At 35.3% G+C, this 17,421-nt stretch overlaps 1 protein-coding gene across 1 annotated transcript in view; it reads right to left on the bottom strand.

Moving 5' to 3' along the window:
• Positions 1-745: 745 nt before the first annotated feature.
• The window catches only part of LOC148944073 (uncharacterized), a 76,424-nt gene continuing 59,748 nt past the window's right edge, over positions 746-17,421 (bottom strand). The window contains exon 4 of the mRNA XM_089100350.1: positions 746-3,495. Within this exon, the coding sequence (XP_088956476.1) occupies positions 2,525-3,495 (971 nt within the window). The 3' untranslated portion in view covers positions 746-2,524. The remainder of the gene's footprint in view (positions 3,496-17,421) is intronic.

Raw genomic sequence — 17,421 nt, 5'->3', positions numbered from 1 at the left:
TCCTAGGGCCGAAACATCTTATACAATGCAGTAAATTACATACATATTATTTAAGACCGAAGGTCTGATTCATACTCTCGGAAAAAATTAAAATTAAGCTAGTGCAACATATTCAATTGGAAACTGGGTACATAGTTTGAAGTTGGAAATTTATATTTTTTTTCAAACTTATTTTGCCAAAAACTCAAAACCAATAAATAAAATTAACAAGCCTTTTTTTTAATCTAAATCTGTTTAAATTTCTTCTTACAGCCCCACTAATCTCAGCAAATCAATTTGAGAACATACGGCCTTTTGTTTGGCCCAAGAAAAACGGCCAAAAATGTCAATTTTCGGTAACAAGTAAAACGTTTATTATGGTCAGTTAAACAAACACTTACAATACTCGATTCTCTGGAAGAGATAAACTGATCCTTCTTCAATTTTAGATGTAAATATATCTGAGAGCAAGAGCAGTTACTGTGGGTTTAAACATTCCAATTTTAATTCAGTTCTGCTGTTTCTCAGAATGTTAGTGTTTACATAGTGACGGCTGACGGCATTGTTTTCAGATTACAGGTTTAATAGGTGAAAAACAGTTTCCAAGTAAATAAAACAAGATGTTATGGAGTAATTGGAGCTTTAGTAATTTTACGCCTTTGACCTAATGGAATTATTGTGAATCAATAAAGTTTACAACAAATTGGAAACTTTTCATAATTGGTAACATCAGAATCCCCCCCTCTTACTAAGACACTACATTTGTTTGCGAAAATTTTCCTATGTTGAATCTTGGACTTGCATCCAAACTATCTAAACTGTATTTTCTCTCCAAATGTCTGTACACAACCCTAGTTTACACATAAAAGATTCCTGATCTTGGGAATTTTTCTAGCTATTGCCCACCAACAGTTGATTCTCAATGCCAAACAATGTTGTTTGGGAAAAGTCCCAATAAAATCAGCAAGTTTTTAATAATACCGTGAAATAAGAGGGGGGGGGGCTCTTAAATCCAGACTAACCAGCTACTGGATTTAATAACACCAAACAAAAAAAGGTCCCTCGATTTTTTCCACATAGAAGACCTCTTGAAACAAGATTCACAATCGAATACATGAAATTTAAAAGCCAATTTTAGACAAAAATCTTTAATTCTTTTTGGTCTTGGTGGCAAAAAAGGCAATCAAGTGGATCCTTTCAAGCTGCTTAGAATGCAATTTTTGGCCAATTTCTCTTTGACTGTTCACCCAACAAATCAAAACAGACTTATTGAGTCGGTTTTTGGTAGGAGGAGACTTGCTCTTTAGCTATTTTTTCAGCATTAGAGCTCTCTTACACCACGAATTTGTCAGCATAAGTTCAGAATATATCCATTAAAAAATTGTTGTCAGCAAAATTAAAAATTAAAAAAATTCAAAGTAATTCAGAAAGTAAATTTTTATAGCACATTCTAATATCGGAACGCATTGAAATATTGAATGGTAGATAGCAATTTTTTTTTTCAAGAAACAAAACAAAACTTTTCCCAACAATTCCAACATTTGCAAACAAAGCTTTTGGGTCTTTTCTAACATAATATACTGACAAAGAAATGTTTTCAGTTCTTTTGTGCGGTTGCGTCTCTTGGTCCAAAACTACATAATTCTGCACAATACAATAAACAAAAGAGGTACACCTGTGGCTGAAATTTATCTTACAGAGTTCTTTTTTTTTTCAATAAAAACCGGTGTAATGAGATGAAGATTGTTTATAAAGAAGAAAAAAAACAAAACACATAGGCAACAAATTTGTTTTGTCAATTGATCCATGGTTCCCGTTTCTTTAACCTTTTGATCCTTTTCATCTTTTCTTTTATCTTTTTGTGGAACAAAGTGAAACTAATGACAATAAATTATATTTTGCTTTCTTACGTAAATTTTTGGTTGCTTAAAAATTCTGATTATTATGCATTTCAGTTTTGGACAATGTAAACTTCTGTTTCTATTGAGATTATCAATTAAAGAGGAAATTTTTCGGAAAATAGGGATTTTAATTTTTTTTGGCTCGTGTGGTTCCACATTGGTCATTGGATTCACTTGCAAAAATCAAAATTACCAGAAAACTATATAAATATCCAAAGCGTTAATTAAAATATGAGACTTGGCCAACGTAGAACAGCTTTGATTCTTCATCAAACTTTCTTCTTTAAATAAAAATCACTATGGTTCCAAAGATCTTCTTGTAGTCTATAATCTCAGAGGGTTTTTATAGACTAGGTTGTTAGATGCTAATTCAGAGTCGACTTAAATGAAAATACTCTTTTGCAGAAATCACATTTAAATGGTGTCTCACATTTATGCACTCTTCGTGCGTGTTCAAATAGTCCAGTCAAAACAAACACTTCCTGCATAAATAATCTTTTAAAAAGTTTTCACTTGTATAAACTATCAAAAAAGTTTTTCTACACAACACATATGAAAGGTTTCTCACCTATGTACAGTCTTCGATTTGTATTCAAACTTTGAGCTTGCGAAAAATACTCCTCACATACATACTTTTTAATTAGTTACTCACCCGTATGCCGTCTTTGGTGCTTGTTCAAACCTCCTGCTTGAGAAAAGGTTTGGTCACAAACATCACACTTAAACGGTTTTTGACCTGTGTGCACTCTTTGGTGCTGGTTCAAACTTCCTGATTGAGAAAAGGATTTGTCACAAACATCACACTTAAACGGTTTCTCACCTGTATGCACTCTTTGGTGCTTGTTCAAATTCGATACTGTAGAAAAACCTTTATCACAAACATCACACTTAAACGGTTTCTCACCCGTATGCACTCTTTGATGGTTATTAAAATCAGCTACGTAAGAAAAAGTCTTGTCACATACATCACATTTAAATGGATTCTCACCCGTATGCATTCTTTGGTGCAGTTTCAAATTTGCTGCCTGAGAAAAGCTCTTGTTACATACGTCACATTTGAACGGTTTCTCTCCTGTATGTATTCCTTGGTGCTTTTTTAAATTTGCTACGTGAGGAAACATTTTATCACAAACATCACATATAAACAGTTTCTCACCCGAACGCAATCTTTGGTGGTTTTCCAAATTTGCTAAGTGAGAAAAGGTCTTGTTACATTCATCATATTTAAACGGTTTATCACCCGTATGCACCCTTTGGTGCCGGTTTAAATATGGTGCTTGAGAAAAAGTTTTATCACAAATATTGCACTTAAACGATTTCTCACCCGTATGCACTCTTTGGTGCCCGTTCAAATTGTACAACAGAGAAAAAGTCTTATCACATACATCACATTTATGTATCTTTTTTTCTTTATGAATTCTTTGATATCCTTCCAATTTTTCATACTTTTCACTTTGAAGGCGACTTTTAAAACCTGTTTTCTGATTTTCTAGGCCTTTTCCTTCAAATTTTGATGCAAAAATAATTGAGAAACCGCTCCAGGATGGATTCTTTACATCAACTAGTGACGCATTTCCCTGTAAGTGAAGTCCAGACACATGTGGTGAAAATTGACCTAAAAATTTAAAAGTCAACAGTTAAAAAAACAAAAACCGAATAACACAAAAATCAAAACTAAGAAAAAAAGTAAAAAATATCTTTCCAAATGTTATGAAAGCCTACAGAGTTAAAAAAAAGTATATAGTTCGAAAGGTTTTAACACTATTTTTCCCCCAGAGGCAATTCCTATGTAGGGGGTGGTCGTTTAAGCTTCGGAGTGGCTCATTCAATTGGAAATAGGAAGTTCTAAAAAAGCAAACATTATCTTTCAAAATGTTTTAAAAGCCTACAGAGTTAAGAAAAATTATATAGTTCGAAAGGTTTTAACACTATTTTTTTCCCCAGAGGCAATTCCTATGTAGGGGGTGGTAGTTTAAGCTTCGGAGTGGCTCATTCAATTGGAAATAGGTAGTTCTAAAAAAGCAAACATTATCTTTCAAAATGTTTTAAAAGCCTACAGAGTTAAGAAAAAGTATATATTTCGAGAGGTTTTAACACTATTTTTATTTTCCCCAGAGGCAATTTATATATAAGGGGTGGTAGTTAAGCTTCAGAGTTGCTCATTCAAATGAAAAGCGGAAGTTCTAGAGCCCTTTTTAAGAGTCAAAATTGATCGGAGGACAACAAGCCCCGATTAAAAATAGTTAAGAAAAACAAACTCCGCGGTCGACACGAACCCCCAGGGCCCGGGGGCAGGCCTTGTAAGTTACTCCCTGGGAGAATATATGATTCTCATGTAAGGGACGCTCGTTTAAACTTAAGAGGGGACTCCTTTGATTGGAAATTGAAAAATTCTAGTTCACTTTTAAGATTCAGAAGAGATTGGAGGGTAAATACCCCCCATGCCCTTTTATCCCCAAACCCACCTGATGAAAAGTTTTGAGATAGCCATTTTGTTAAAAACAGTTCAAAAGTCAGATAAAAAAACTTTAGGGACAACATAACACAACCCCCCCAGAACCCTGGGGCAAGTGTTTTAAGTTATGCCCCGAGGACCTATAAGTTTTTATGGAAAGGATGGTCATATAAACTTCGGAAGGGGCTCATTCGAATTGAAATCGGACGTTTCAATACCCTTTACAAGAGCCAACAGTGAAAGGAGGGCAACAACAAACCCCCCCTATGAGATAGTAATTTTGTTAAAAATCAATCAAAGATCAGAAAACAGTAATTCCAGGATGTACACATCCTCCCAGGGCCTAGGGGTAGGCGTTGTTAGTTATGCCCTCGGAGTATATACAATTGTTATAAGTTTATAAAGGCAAGTGTTATAAAGGCAAGTGTTATAGTTTATACCCCGGGAGTATATCAGGTTTTATGTTAAGGTTGTGTGTTTAAGTTAAGAAATTAACTTAAGGTTCTTATGGAAAAAATGGTCACATAAACTTCGGAAGGGTTTCATTCTGTTGGAAATTGAAATTTCTAGTTTTCTTTTTAAGAGTCGAAAGGGACTGGAGGGCAATTAGCCCACCTGCCCTCTTTGTCCAATATCCATCCAATCGAATCAAGTCAACACAACCCCCCAAAGCCCAGGAGCAAGTGTTGTATTTTATGCCCTGGGGGCATATAAGATTTTTATGCGAGGGTTTTGGAATAATTCAAAGATCAGATAAGCCTGACCCCCCACCCCACTCAAAAAAAATTACTAGCAATATTTCATTCCAAAACATTAGGGAGCTGACCCCTGACCCTCCCTGCATGAGGTGACCCCTGCCCCCCAAAAACAAATTTAACTTATTAATGATATTTTATTCCAAATATCATGGAATTTACACCTGCCCCTCCATGGCCAGATACTCATCCCCCACCGAACAAAATTATCAATGAAAAATCATGGGAGCTGAACCATGGTTCGACCCCCCCCCCCTAAAAAAACTTATTAACGATACTTTATTCCAAAAGTCATTGGATTTCAGAGTAACTTTATAAGGTTTTCCAAAACTGTTCAAGATACCTATATTCTTCCCTACAAACAAGAGTTTGGCAACTTCCCGTTTCCCTAACGGTAAAAGCATAACGCACACTGTGTATTTGGTGCTTTACTAAAACGTATTATATTCTAAATATTTTCTTTACTTACTACATCAATGAGAATAAAATGAAAATCGCAGTGAAATCAGGCCAAGATTTATCAATAGGCCCTGCAGTTTTCAATACCCTTGAAGTTTTGGAGATTTTCCCGAAAATCTTGCAAAACCGGAGCGGCAAAAACTCTTGAGCCTAGAAGCGTCAAAGATTTAAATCCGGACCTGAGTAAAACAAAATATTGAGCTGGTGAGCTATCAGCAATTTAAATAATTAGATGTCAAATAATCAGTTTAATTTTCCGAAAAAGAAGTTTTTAAAGAAAAGTAAAGGGGATATTAAATTTAAGATCAGAAAAATCAAAACCTACAATAACTCAAACGAAAAAAGAACCAGAACTTACTATTAAAGAAACAATTAAACCCAAAACGAACAGAAAGTAAATAAACAATCATAGAAAAAAAATATACAACAGATACTAAAATAAACCAAAAAATAAATCTTAAAACGAGGAAAGCTTAAATTGAATATGCAAATCAAGATTAAAAGGAACAAAAATATTTTGCTTTTGAAGTATAAATGAAACCAAAACGAACAGAAATTAAATACACAATCGTCTAAAACATACAGTAGGTACTAATATAAATGAATAAATAAATCATAAAACGAACGAAACTTAAATTGAATATGTAAATAAAGCTTGAAACAAACAAAAACACTACAAACAAGAATTTGTGTACCGGGAGCAAAATGCGATACATTTAAAATAAAAGATTCTTTCCTTCTAAAGATGATTCGGACAAGAAATTAAACGTCCCCTAATTGAGTTCAAATACCGCTTCCAAGAGTATAAATTCTTAATCAGCAAAAAGAGAAATTGCATTCTAGCTTCAGTCAAACAACGACGCTAGTCGTTCGAATTTCGCTAAGATAATTAGTAACAAAAAAATGCTACGCACAATATTTCTAAGGAAGTTTAAATGGTAAGAACCTGTGAACCCTTGAATCATCAGAAATATTTAAAAGAATTTATTGGACGAAAGGTTCGCATCCTTGGACCACTCGGGCCAATTATGAGCCAGTTCTTACAGCGCAGGACTGAAGAGCTACGTTTGATAGTGGGGTAAAAATGCTTTTTGAAAAATATTCGTAAATCAGAATCAGGACCATTCAGACAGAATTCTTATATTCTTTCCTCGTTGTCACCGTTATTGTCATTTGAAGTGACCCATTGCTGTGCACCTAAATATGTAAGTCCCAATAAACATATTGTTTTTTATCTGTGTTTATTTCATTTTATATGTCTGGATCTAGCCTAATAACAGGTAATTAGTTCGCAAAATCTCCAAGGTAACGTTCCCAGGGAATAGGATCTCCAGATAGCTCAAGAAAAAGAGGTCACGTTTACATGGCTGTACATTTTATTTTCACTCAATAATTGAGGGTGGCGTAGGCCTTGTTGGCATAATCTTCAGCGCTATAAGCGGCGCTATCGGAGAAATTACAAGGTGTAAGCTCACGAACTTTGGGCATAATATCGCCTTTATCGCAGTCAGTATTTAGTACCACATTTAGTATAGCCAGCTATTTTTTCATCGCTACAAATACTAAATTTTTCATCGCTACATATGGCGCAGTCGGAAATTGGAAAAAAATTGCGAACTAATTACGCTATAGACTTTGTAATTTGAATTTAATTACTGGAGAGATACAGACATATAAGTAAAGTGATTAGGCCTATAACCGCTAGGCTACGACAGGAAACCCCTTATATCTCATAGGAGATAATAGCCTCCCCCAGAACAGGTTAAGTGAAAAAATAAAATTTATTTTACGTTGATTAAAACGCAAAAAAAATTATGTCGGACGACCTTAACGAGTTATTAATAGTGCAAAAGTTGGTCGCGAAAAATATAGAAATAGCGAAATCTATCCCGGAGTACAATGGTCAATCAGATATTGACGAATTTAATATCCAATTGACCCAGTTTGTACAACTAACAAAAACAGACCTAGGAGTGTTAGTCGACATGCTCTTACTACGATTAAAAGGCCAGGCCTTAACCTTCCTAAAACAGATACAACATACCACAGGCAGTAACACCAACTTGCCAAAAAATACGGTTGATAACTTGTTAAAAGCATTCAAAGGTAGATTTATAAATCTATCTTTAGAAATAAATAAACCAGTTTCCATAAAGAAATTGAAACACGGAACGGTGAGCTTTGACTATTCACACAATATAAGAGAATACCTTGATAATATACGCATTTCGGTAGAGGCAAAATACGGAAGTGGTTCGGGGCAACTTTATGAAAAATTCATACTAAATACCTTTTTGCAAGGGCTACCCCCAAAACTATATAGTGGTAATATCCAAAAATATTCAGACGCTGGATCTCGCAGTTCAGGAGATAGAGTGATTGATCGAAGTCGATACGATGGTCGCAAATCATAGTAAAGCAAAAATAAATAGCCTAGGCGATTCAAATGCGAACATAAACTTCAAGGGCGATCAGGCATCCCCCAATTTCTTTTCAAGGGATAACCCCCCAGTACTACAAAGAAATAAAACGCAAGAACCCGCTAGGCAGAAAATAGTACGTTTTCAGCCTATCAAATAATTCAATTACGAAAATAACCCTACAATAATAAGGTGCTATAATTGTAATCGTGTTGGCCATATCGCGAGAGTGCCGTTATGTCCCCAATCGCATACCAAGAATTGCTATCGGTAATACGCAAAATTACGGCAACCTTTTGTTCGGAAGAACAAATTTTAGCACCGGTCGTGCAATAGGCTATAGCCAGGGGGATTGCGCCAATTAGTACCTTATAAAACGTACCAACCAAATTTGTATAATCCTCCCCCCCAACAGACAAATTAATTACCTATTTGAAAACCTAAATACTCGCCAAAGCCAATATAATGCAAGAATGCAATATAGAAATCACGAAAATTTGCCGATGGCAAATGAAAATTTTGCAAGCCAACGGCATTGGCAGTCACCGCCAGCAAGCGGCACCGACACGAAACATCCACGTTACCATAATAATACATGGCAAAGACAGACAGACGTAAATCAATTAGATATGCCTACGGAACCTCATACGTCTGAACATGGATTACTTGCACCGACAGTTGAAATAAATCCTCAAGGAAACGCGTCAGACCCCTCAAAAATATAAATTTGACCCAGAGGCTGCCCAGAATATTTAATAGGTCCAAGACACTATTAGTGCCGTCTTGTAGCGATATTAATAAAAAGTTACCTATATTTAATGATTTCTGTGTAGAAAATGTTTATTTTAAGGCTTTGATTGACTCGGTGCAACAATTAGTATCAAAAACTCTTGCGTATTTAATATGTTGCCTCTGCATATTAGGCGACAGAGAAACCCTAATAATCCCAATTTAACGAGTGTGACAGGCCATGAATTAAATGCAAAAGGTTCAATTTGCCTAAATGTAAAAAGAAACAATAGGACCTGTATGACAAATTTCATAATATGCAATAGCTTTCCATATGAGGCGTTTATAGCTGCAAATTTTGTAAGGTCTAAAAGAATACTATTAGACGTAGAAAATGAGAGGCTTGTCTACCCAGCTAAGATAGGGAAAGAAATTTCTACCCTCAGAAATTGTAACAGAGGTTGCGAAGACAACGTAACAGTAAACGAAATTTCTGGTTGTACAATGTCGTATTATTTTGAACCTCGTGTCGCACAAAGACATGGCATAGTTGGAAATTTGTTCAGTTACCCTGAAAAACATTACAGAAATGAAGTATATTTCAATAATAAAAGTATTGAATCAGCGAAAATAAAAATAGGAGATATGCGACAGTACAGGTCAAACGAAATTAAGAAAATAGCGGAATTATGGAAAAACATAGTAAACCCCAACGTGACGCCGCAACATGCCGCAATGGCGCAGCATAGCGCCAGTATGAATATAATAAACAATGAAAATAAAGAGAAATATTACGGATTCACGATAAGGAAAACAAAAGTCCCTCCCAAAACGATGCAAAAATTCAAATATCACAAATGATTGAGCCAGTCGTTAGCAAATCAGAAATATGGTTTGCGAACCCATCTGAAATACCCGAAAATCTGCTATGCGAGGAACAGATTATATCTTATGACAAAGGAGAAGGTTTTATTTGGGTAACTAATAATCACGAAAATGATACAATTACAATGAAAAAGGGGACGTGTTTAGTTCAAATCCAGGTTTTAACGGAGAATGATTTAAATTCTAAAAGAAACCTAGTTAACGGTATAGAAACTTCAAATAACAAATATCCTTTAACTAAATCGCAATTTTTAAACAAATTTAATATGGATCATATTACGGACTTGGAACTTAATAAAAAATTATGCGAATTGTTATGGAATATTAAAGATGTGTTTCTGCATCTGAAGATTAAATCGGGCTGATACCATTTTGTTAACATTCAATTCTAACGACTGGTAATCCCGTAGCAAAACAGCCATATCGTGTGCCATATAAGCACAAAGAATGGTTAAAAAATAAAATCCATGAATTAGAAAAAATGAAATTATACGCCCAAGAATAAGTCCGTATACTGCACCAGTGATCTTAGTACCAAAAAAGAATAGAGATCTTAGACTCGTAGTAGATTACAGAGCCCTCAACAAACGAGTAGTTAGCGATAAATTTCCTCTACCAAGAATAGATGAAATTCTTGACTCAATTTCAAGCAAAAACAAAATTTTTACTTCTTTGGTCTTTACCCAAGGCTACCACCCAGTGAAAATAGCCAAAAAGGATGTCCATAAAACTGCTTTTTCAGCATCCGATTACGGTTCTTATGAAAACTTGAGAGTACCATTTGGGCTTAAAACAAGTTCAAGCGCGCTATGTAGACCCCTACTGCACCTGTTAAGAGGATTAAAGAATATAATTCATTTTGTCGACGATGTTATATGCGTGGGAGAAAACACTGAACAACACTTAGCAACGTTAGCTAAGGTATTCGAGAAGTTCAGGCTAGGCAATTTAAAATGCCGGTATGAGAAAGTAAATTTATTTCAACCTAAAATTAAATTTTTACGAGTATTAGTAACCCAAGGAGAGATATCCCGAGACCCTGATAAAATAAAATGTGTTGAAAACCTCAAGCCCCCCAGAAGTATGAAAGAATTAAGGGGAATTTTAGGTCTTACTGGCTACTTTAGAAAATTCGTACGCAATTACGCCTAAATTGCAAAACCCCTCACGCAATTAACTAAAGGGAACTCCCAAAATGTTACCTGGTCCCAGGAAGCTCAAACTTCCCTAGACCGACTCAAAAAGGCACTCACTTCTGAACCAATATTATCACTCCCTGATTTCGAAAACGGAAAATTTGTGGTTACAACTATTGCTAGTTCAAAAGGCATTGGCACAATTCTTTCGTAAATAATCCCGGTATAAAACCCTAGTCCTCTAGAGGGAACGCCTAAACAAAAACAAATAGAAAGTTATATGCTATTCGAGTAAAAATTTATCAAAAGACGAAATTAGTTATTCCGCCACAAACTTTGAATTATTATCTATTATCCACCACTTGGACAAATTTAGACATTATTTAATTGGTAGAAAATTTAAGCTACGATCAGACCATAAAAGCTTGCAGTACCTGCGCACATTTAAAAACCCCACGGGCATTCTAGATAGAAGGATTATGAAAATCCAAGACCTAGATTACGAATTTGAACATTTAAAAGTTAAACAAAACGCAGCTTGCGACTTTTTGAGTAGATACCCAGAAAATATTCCGTCAGAAACTGAATAAAATGAAGTTAACGCTATAAATGCTAAGAGCAAACATGGATGTAAGAAAAACAAAGTCAAACACACGGTAAAAGAAAATAAGATTAACTATTGTCCCTTATCATTAGAAAATATAAAAAGAAAGCAAAAAAGGACGAAATGTGTGTAGCACTAATTGATTATTTTGTGAATGATGATGCGTTACCGGATAAATTCAAAACTCTTAGAAAAGAGATAGATAATTTTTACTATGATCTTGATGAAGAAATAATATGTAGAATAGTGACTGCTGAGACAAACAGAAACCAAACTTCAATAATACCTGTGCTACCACAAAACTTAATAGGGCCTGCATTTGAATATTTTCATTCAGATACAGGTGGGCATTTAGGAGTTTTGAAAACGTTCCATAAGTTAAAACAGTATTTTTACGTGCCGTCGGCAATGACAAAACTTAAAGAATTTGTAAGTACATGCGAAGCATGTAACTTAAGAAAAATCCCCCCAGCTTATCCTAATCCTCCAATGGGAAGGATCCCGGTAGCAAAGTACCCCTTCGATATTATCTCATTTACGGAACTTATACGGAGCAAGCGGAGCATTGCCTGTTTCTAGCAGAGGCCATACTTGTATTCTTTCGGTTATAGATCATTTTTCCGGATTTACTTTTGCAAAAGCATTAAAGAATCAAGGTGCTTATTCCACAAGTAAGGCGTTAGCAAAGTTATTTTTACAATTTGACATTCCTAATAAAATTTTGAGTGACAACGGGTGTAACTTTATTTCAAAAGTAACAAAATCCTTAATGAGTTTCCTTATTATAGAGAAAATGGTGACAGCCCCGTACCACCCACAAGCTAATGGTAAAATAGAAAACAGGCATAAAATATTTTCGAACGTATTAAGTATTTATACGAAAGACAATTGGAACGACTGGGATAAATTCTTACCTTATTTAACTAACGTAATCAACACTGCTTACTCCAAAACAACCAAAGACAATCCATTTTATTTACTTTTTGGTCGTGATTTTAGAATCCCGTATAATGAGATTATTGAATCTCGGCAGTATTATAACAACTCAGACGATTACAAACAAGAATTCATAAATAGAATGAGGAAAACTTATAAAATAGTTAGGCAAGAGTTGGAAAAATGTAAAATAAACCAAGAGCTAAGAAACCAACCCAAAGTCAAGGGGAGTATAGATTTCAAAGTAGGAAAACTGCGTCTACCTAAAGAACGAAGCAAAAACGGAAGGAAAAAAACTTTCCAACAAATATTCTGGACCGTACAGAATAGTCAAAAAGTACGATAACGATTATACTTTTAAAATGGAAAACCCCGATAGTGGAAGAACTTACAAGGCGCATGTTAGCCGAATAAAAAGAGCCAAATATCTGGAGAGATGAGTATCACATCCCTCCTCTATTAATTCGTCAAATGCGGAAAATGAGCCCCCTAGGTCAAGATTGGCAGATCCAAAACCCGTTAATTTAAAGCAAGACTACTTCGAGAATGACAGTAATGAGGAAAACTTTGAAGAATTCTTAGCTATGAAAAATCTTGTTGTTCCTAAGAAAAAATCCCTAATACCAGGATTTTTTCCTGAAATAAAAACGCCAAAAAGTCGAAAAAGTTATTCATCGGCGAGCGCAGGAGATTTAGATTGCACAATATCTCCAAAAACCCAATTTTTCCCCAATAGAATTTCGACCCCATGTCCCCCCAAAAGATTTCCGGACGATATGGTTTCCCCTGCAACGCCAATAGAAAGGCCCCTGTCTTTAAAGGAAGAATTAAACAGAACTGTAGGAACCCCCGGTATTACTGTAAAGAAAACTCCCAAAGATTTAACTAAAACAAACCTGCGAGAAGCAATGGATTTCATAAATTTTCCCATAAAAACGGGTCAAACTACATTGCCCGAGAGTAAAACTCCCAAGGATGACCAGCAAGTTCAACATCATGATATAACTGTGTCCAAGGTCAAACCTAAACAATGGACTTCATGGAGGGAAACCTTTGTGCAAAGAATGCCCCATCCCCCTGAAGACATGGACTTCAAATAGTGGAGGAACCCCGCAAGAAACTATTCATTCCTCCCAAAGCTCTCAAGAATCTTTCTAATCTCCCTAGTTGAAAACTCAAAACGAGGATTTAGAGAATAAACCTTCTACTTCTAGAGGAGTAGGAATTTACGAGGGAAGGGCAGGTGATACCTCAAAAAGTGCCACCTCTATAAGTTCTAATCCGAATTCGTCGGAAACTAGTTCCGAAGAGTCTGACGGCGAATCAGACCATATAGTAGCTAAAGAAATAGGGAAATCAAGGCCGACCTCAGCAACCGCACACGGGAAACAAACGAAATAAAAAGGGCAAGAATTTTTGAAAAAACAATACACAAAGTTTGACCTTATTTAGCTAGAAAAACCGAAAAAGAAAAAACCGCAAGAAACAGAGGAGAAAGTAACAACATAATCAGGTAGAATGGTTAAAAAACCCGATAGATGGAACTACACTTAATCAGTTTAGGATTAAAAGATTTTAATGGATAGGCATCCTAACTTTTAGCTCACGAGTAAAAATCTTATGATTATAAAAATGCTGTAGAGAAATTCTGTTCAACATATGTCAGTTCCCGAAAACAAATTCTAATTAAAACGTAATAATACATATGATTAATTCGAATAATTTCCTTTGATACAAAAAGCTACATGTACCATTCCAATACGATGTGTCCAGTCCAACTGAAAGAAACCGGAGCGTTAGCTGGTGGTTCGGAGTGTGGTGGATAACGATATTATCGTTATCGTACCCTGGCCAGAATTCGAGCCACAAGTAGCTCCCAAATCTCCAAATTCCAGGACAATTCCCCATTAAAAAAAAACAATTCGACTAAAGTTAAATCGAAAATTTGTAGAGGCACTGTTAACTATAAGGAACAACCCAAAGGTCGGACTAAGAGTTTTCATAAAAATATCAATGTCTCACATTGCACTCCTAAATTATACCCCCCAAGCAGTATGATCAACCGTAAAGCAATATAGTTTAATTCTAGAGATAAGTGGCTAACGAGAAAAATCTTACGTGGAAAGCTCGTGATCTACTGACCACGACAAGCGGTGTTGGACCACGTTTCGTGGGAAGTCTGGGGAGAAACCCACAGGCCAAGCAACTTTTAATTTGTTGGGTTTTGGCGGTCCCCTCGGATTTTCCATGAAAAATCGACCAATGTCCTAACCAAGATGGATAGTATCCAAAACAAGATATTATCAGTAGAGAAGCGTCCAATTTTATGAAACATTTCATGTTAGTGCAGATTATAATTATTTTAGGCCTAAACATAAAATAGGATACCAGTGTAATTACGTGCTGCACGCTTGCTTATTCATGTGTTTCTTACTCGAGAAATATAATGTAAGAATTAAATTGTATAACGGTTACTAACTACGCTTTAAAGCTATACCTCAACCTGTCATAGAGGTATATCACGACCAGAATAAAGCTCGGGAGTCCTAACTTTACTTTCCTAACCTATCTAATCATAAAATATTTATTCTGTTTTTCGCCTACAAATCAGTTTTCTTTAGCCAATGCCACAAAATTATTACATAATAAGAAAAAACCTAAGTAAAAATTAAAGTGCCTTTGAAAAAAAATATAATAATAAGAAAGCAGTAAACAAACGAATTTTGCAAAAATGGGTATAATTAATGATAAATTAATTCTAGAAACAAAAAATAAGATGAAGCTTAAGAATATCATCATAATCCTCGTTGTTCACGCAGTGGCCCAAGACATTGTAAAACATGGAGTAATATCCAAGCAGGAAAATTCATTGCTAGCTAGCCATGACGCATGGAAGATCTTTATGAAATTGGACCCCAAACCCTTCGAGACCTTGTTTCAACAAGTAACAAGACTAGAAAGAAACACGAATGAACTCAAAGAATCGACCAATTTCTGGTGGAATTACTATTGGCCGTATGTTTCGTATTCGCGTCTTCCCTGACTATAAGAACCCTATTGACTTGTAATTACGGAAAAATCCTGAGACTAAGAAGGCGAAAACCAAGAGAAGAACACGGGGAAACAGCTGAAATGCAGAGTTTAAACCCAGAACCCAATGAGAACGTCTAAGCCAAGAAATAGGGAAGACACTAGAAAACGAGTGGGAATAGAGGTCTCCACTCGTCCTCGCTATGTCTTTTTCCCTCACTGTAGTATCGTTTACGTAAAACCGTGTGGTTATGACGCTGCACATGCGTTTCTTAAACAGCACGGACGTGCGTGAACAATGCAGGCATGAAATATGCTGTAAAAATTAGACCTCAAAATTAACCATGTAGCATAAACTCGGTTTAAATGATTATTTTAAATCTAATGTAAAATTACCTAAGTGGTGAAAGAAGTTAAAAAAAAGTGTATGTAGTAGTGTATATTAGAAAGTATAATAAGAGACCACACTTAAAGTTGAAGAATTAATATTTTATGACCTCGTTAGGCTATAACAACTTAGAAGAAGCTTCTATGTATTGAATTTCCCGATGGGAGCTATGTCGTTTTATTATAACCCAATCAATGCGTGACTTATTTGTACTATGAATGTTTACTTCAAAGAACGTGTGATTCTGCCTCGTTATTTTTATAACAGGAGGTGGATTGACGCATTGGCTATCGAGTATTACAATGATATACCCAACACAGATACAGCATAGTATCATCTGTTTTCATCAAATCTCAATCGATGAAGAGTACTCTCCATAGCCTCCAGTGAATTTTCATCCCAGCTTCGTCTACGAAAACAAAGTTACCTTTGATCGTTGTTTCTTCGACCACAAACCATATTACGCATAAGGTAACATTATATTTGAATCTCAGTATCCAGTGCTTTATCGAACTATATAATCACATAAACGCTGAGAACCCCATCGATCAGTACAAGATATAAATACACAGATATCGCCTTTGATAATCATTATGGACCCCAGAAGCATTTGACTGTGTAGTGATATTTGAAATTAAATGATATTTAACGATATTTGAAGTTAAATGATATTTGAAGATATTTGAAGTTGAAGTTAAAGACAATTTGAAGTTTACTTCTGAGAACCCCATCGATCAGTACAAGATAACTGATATTTAACGATATTTGTAGTTAAATGATATTTGAAGATGTTTGAAGTTGAGGTTAAAGACAATATGTTAAAAGAGTCACTGTAGTTTGATGACAACCCGTTCCAAATCCAAACTTCAATTCCCCCGTGATTAACCTAGGAATCACCGCAAAGGTTAATCGACGCAAGCCATGAGCTAACAATTTTTTAAAAGGCACAAATGAACAATTTTACGCGAGAATACATTCTCTACGTGCCCCAAAATATCCTAAAAAAGGATATGCTGAGAAGAAAATAAACGCACTCCCAGTGTTCGACCCCATAATGATAAGGCACCCTATGAACTATCAAAAAAAAGGCAGGTGAGAATGAACCCTGATAGTATATGCCAACACCTGTAGTGGTAAGCATCGTTTCCCAGTTGACAATTAGAGAAAACTTGTCGTGTGAATACAATCAGGCTCGAACTGTTCCATGAAGAAACCATAACGTAAATGCTTCAAAATTTTTGCCAAGACAAAAAGAGTGAAGGACAATAGCTTACATTAGAAGGATGGAGTACACTAGACTCGAAGGTGATGAAATAGATGTATGTTTACATATTTTACTTCCTAATAACTTTGATAACTCAAAATTCCCAATAGTGAAAGTGTTTTAATATTACCAGTGAATATGGTAAACCCAATATTGTTTGTTATAAATCATTCATGTATGTACGGCTAGACGTTCAAGTAGAATTAGGTGTAGTATTATCATGTCATTCATTTAATGTAGCGTAGATAAGATGTAGTATGCCATATAGACAGCAAAATAAAAAAAAGCCTTGTAAAAAAATTTATAAAAAAAAATCTTTAGTATAGTAGCTAGCCTAGAACCATGAAAAATCTTAGTCCGATAGATGAATTTTAGATAGGGATGTAGAATAAAATAAGAAAAGTAATAGAGAAAATTTTTAGCACTCCTGATTAAGCCATAACATAAATATAAAACAATTATGTAGAAGAAATAGTCAAT

The sequence above is a fragment of the Artemia sp. Qi Xiang Cuo genome, chromosome 14 (assembly GCF_049724085.1).
Source record: "Artemia sp. Qi Xiang Cuo chromosome 14, ASM4972408v1, whole genome shotgun sequence".
Taxonomy (NCBI): Eukaryota; Metazoa; Arthropoda; class Branchiopoda; order Anostraca; family Artemiidae; genus Artemia; species Artemia sp. Qi Xiang Cuo.
This window is presented reverse-complemented; position numbering and strand designations above follow the sequence as displayed.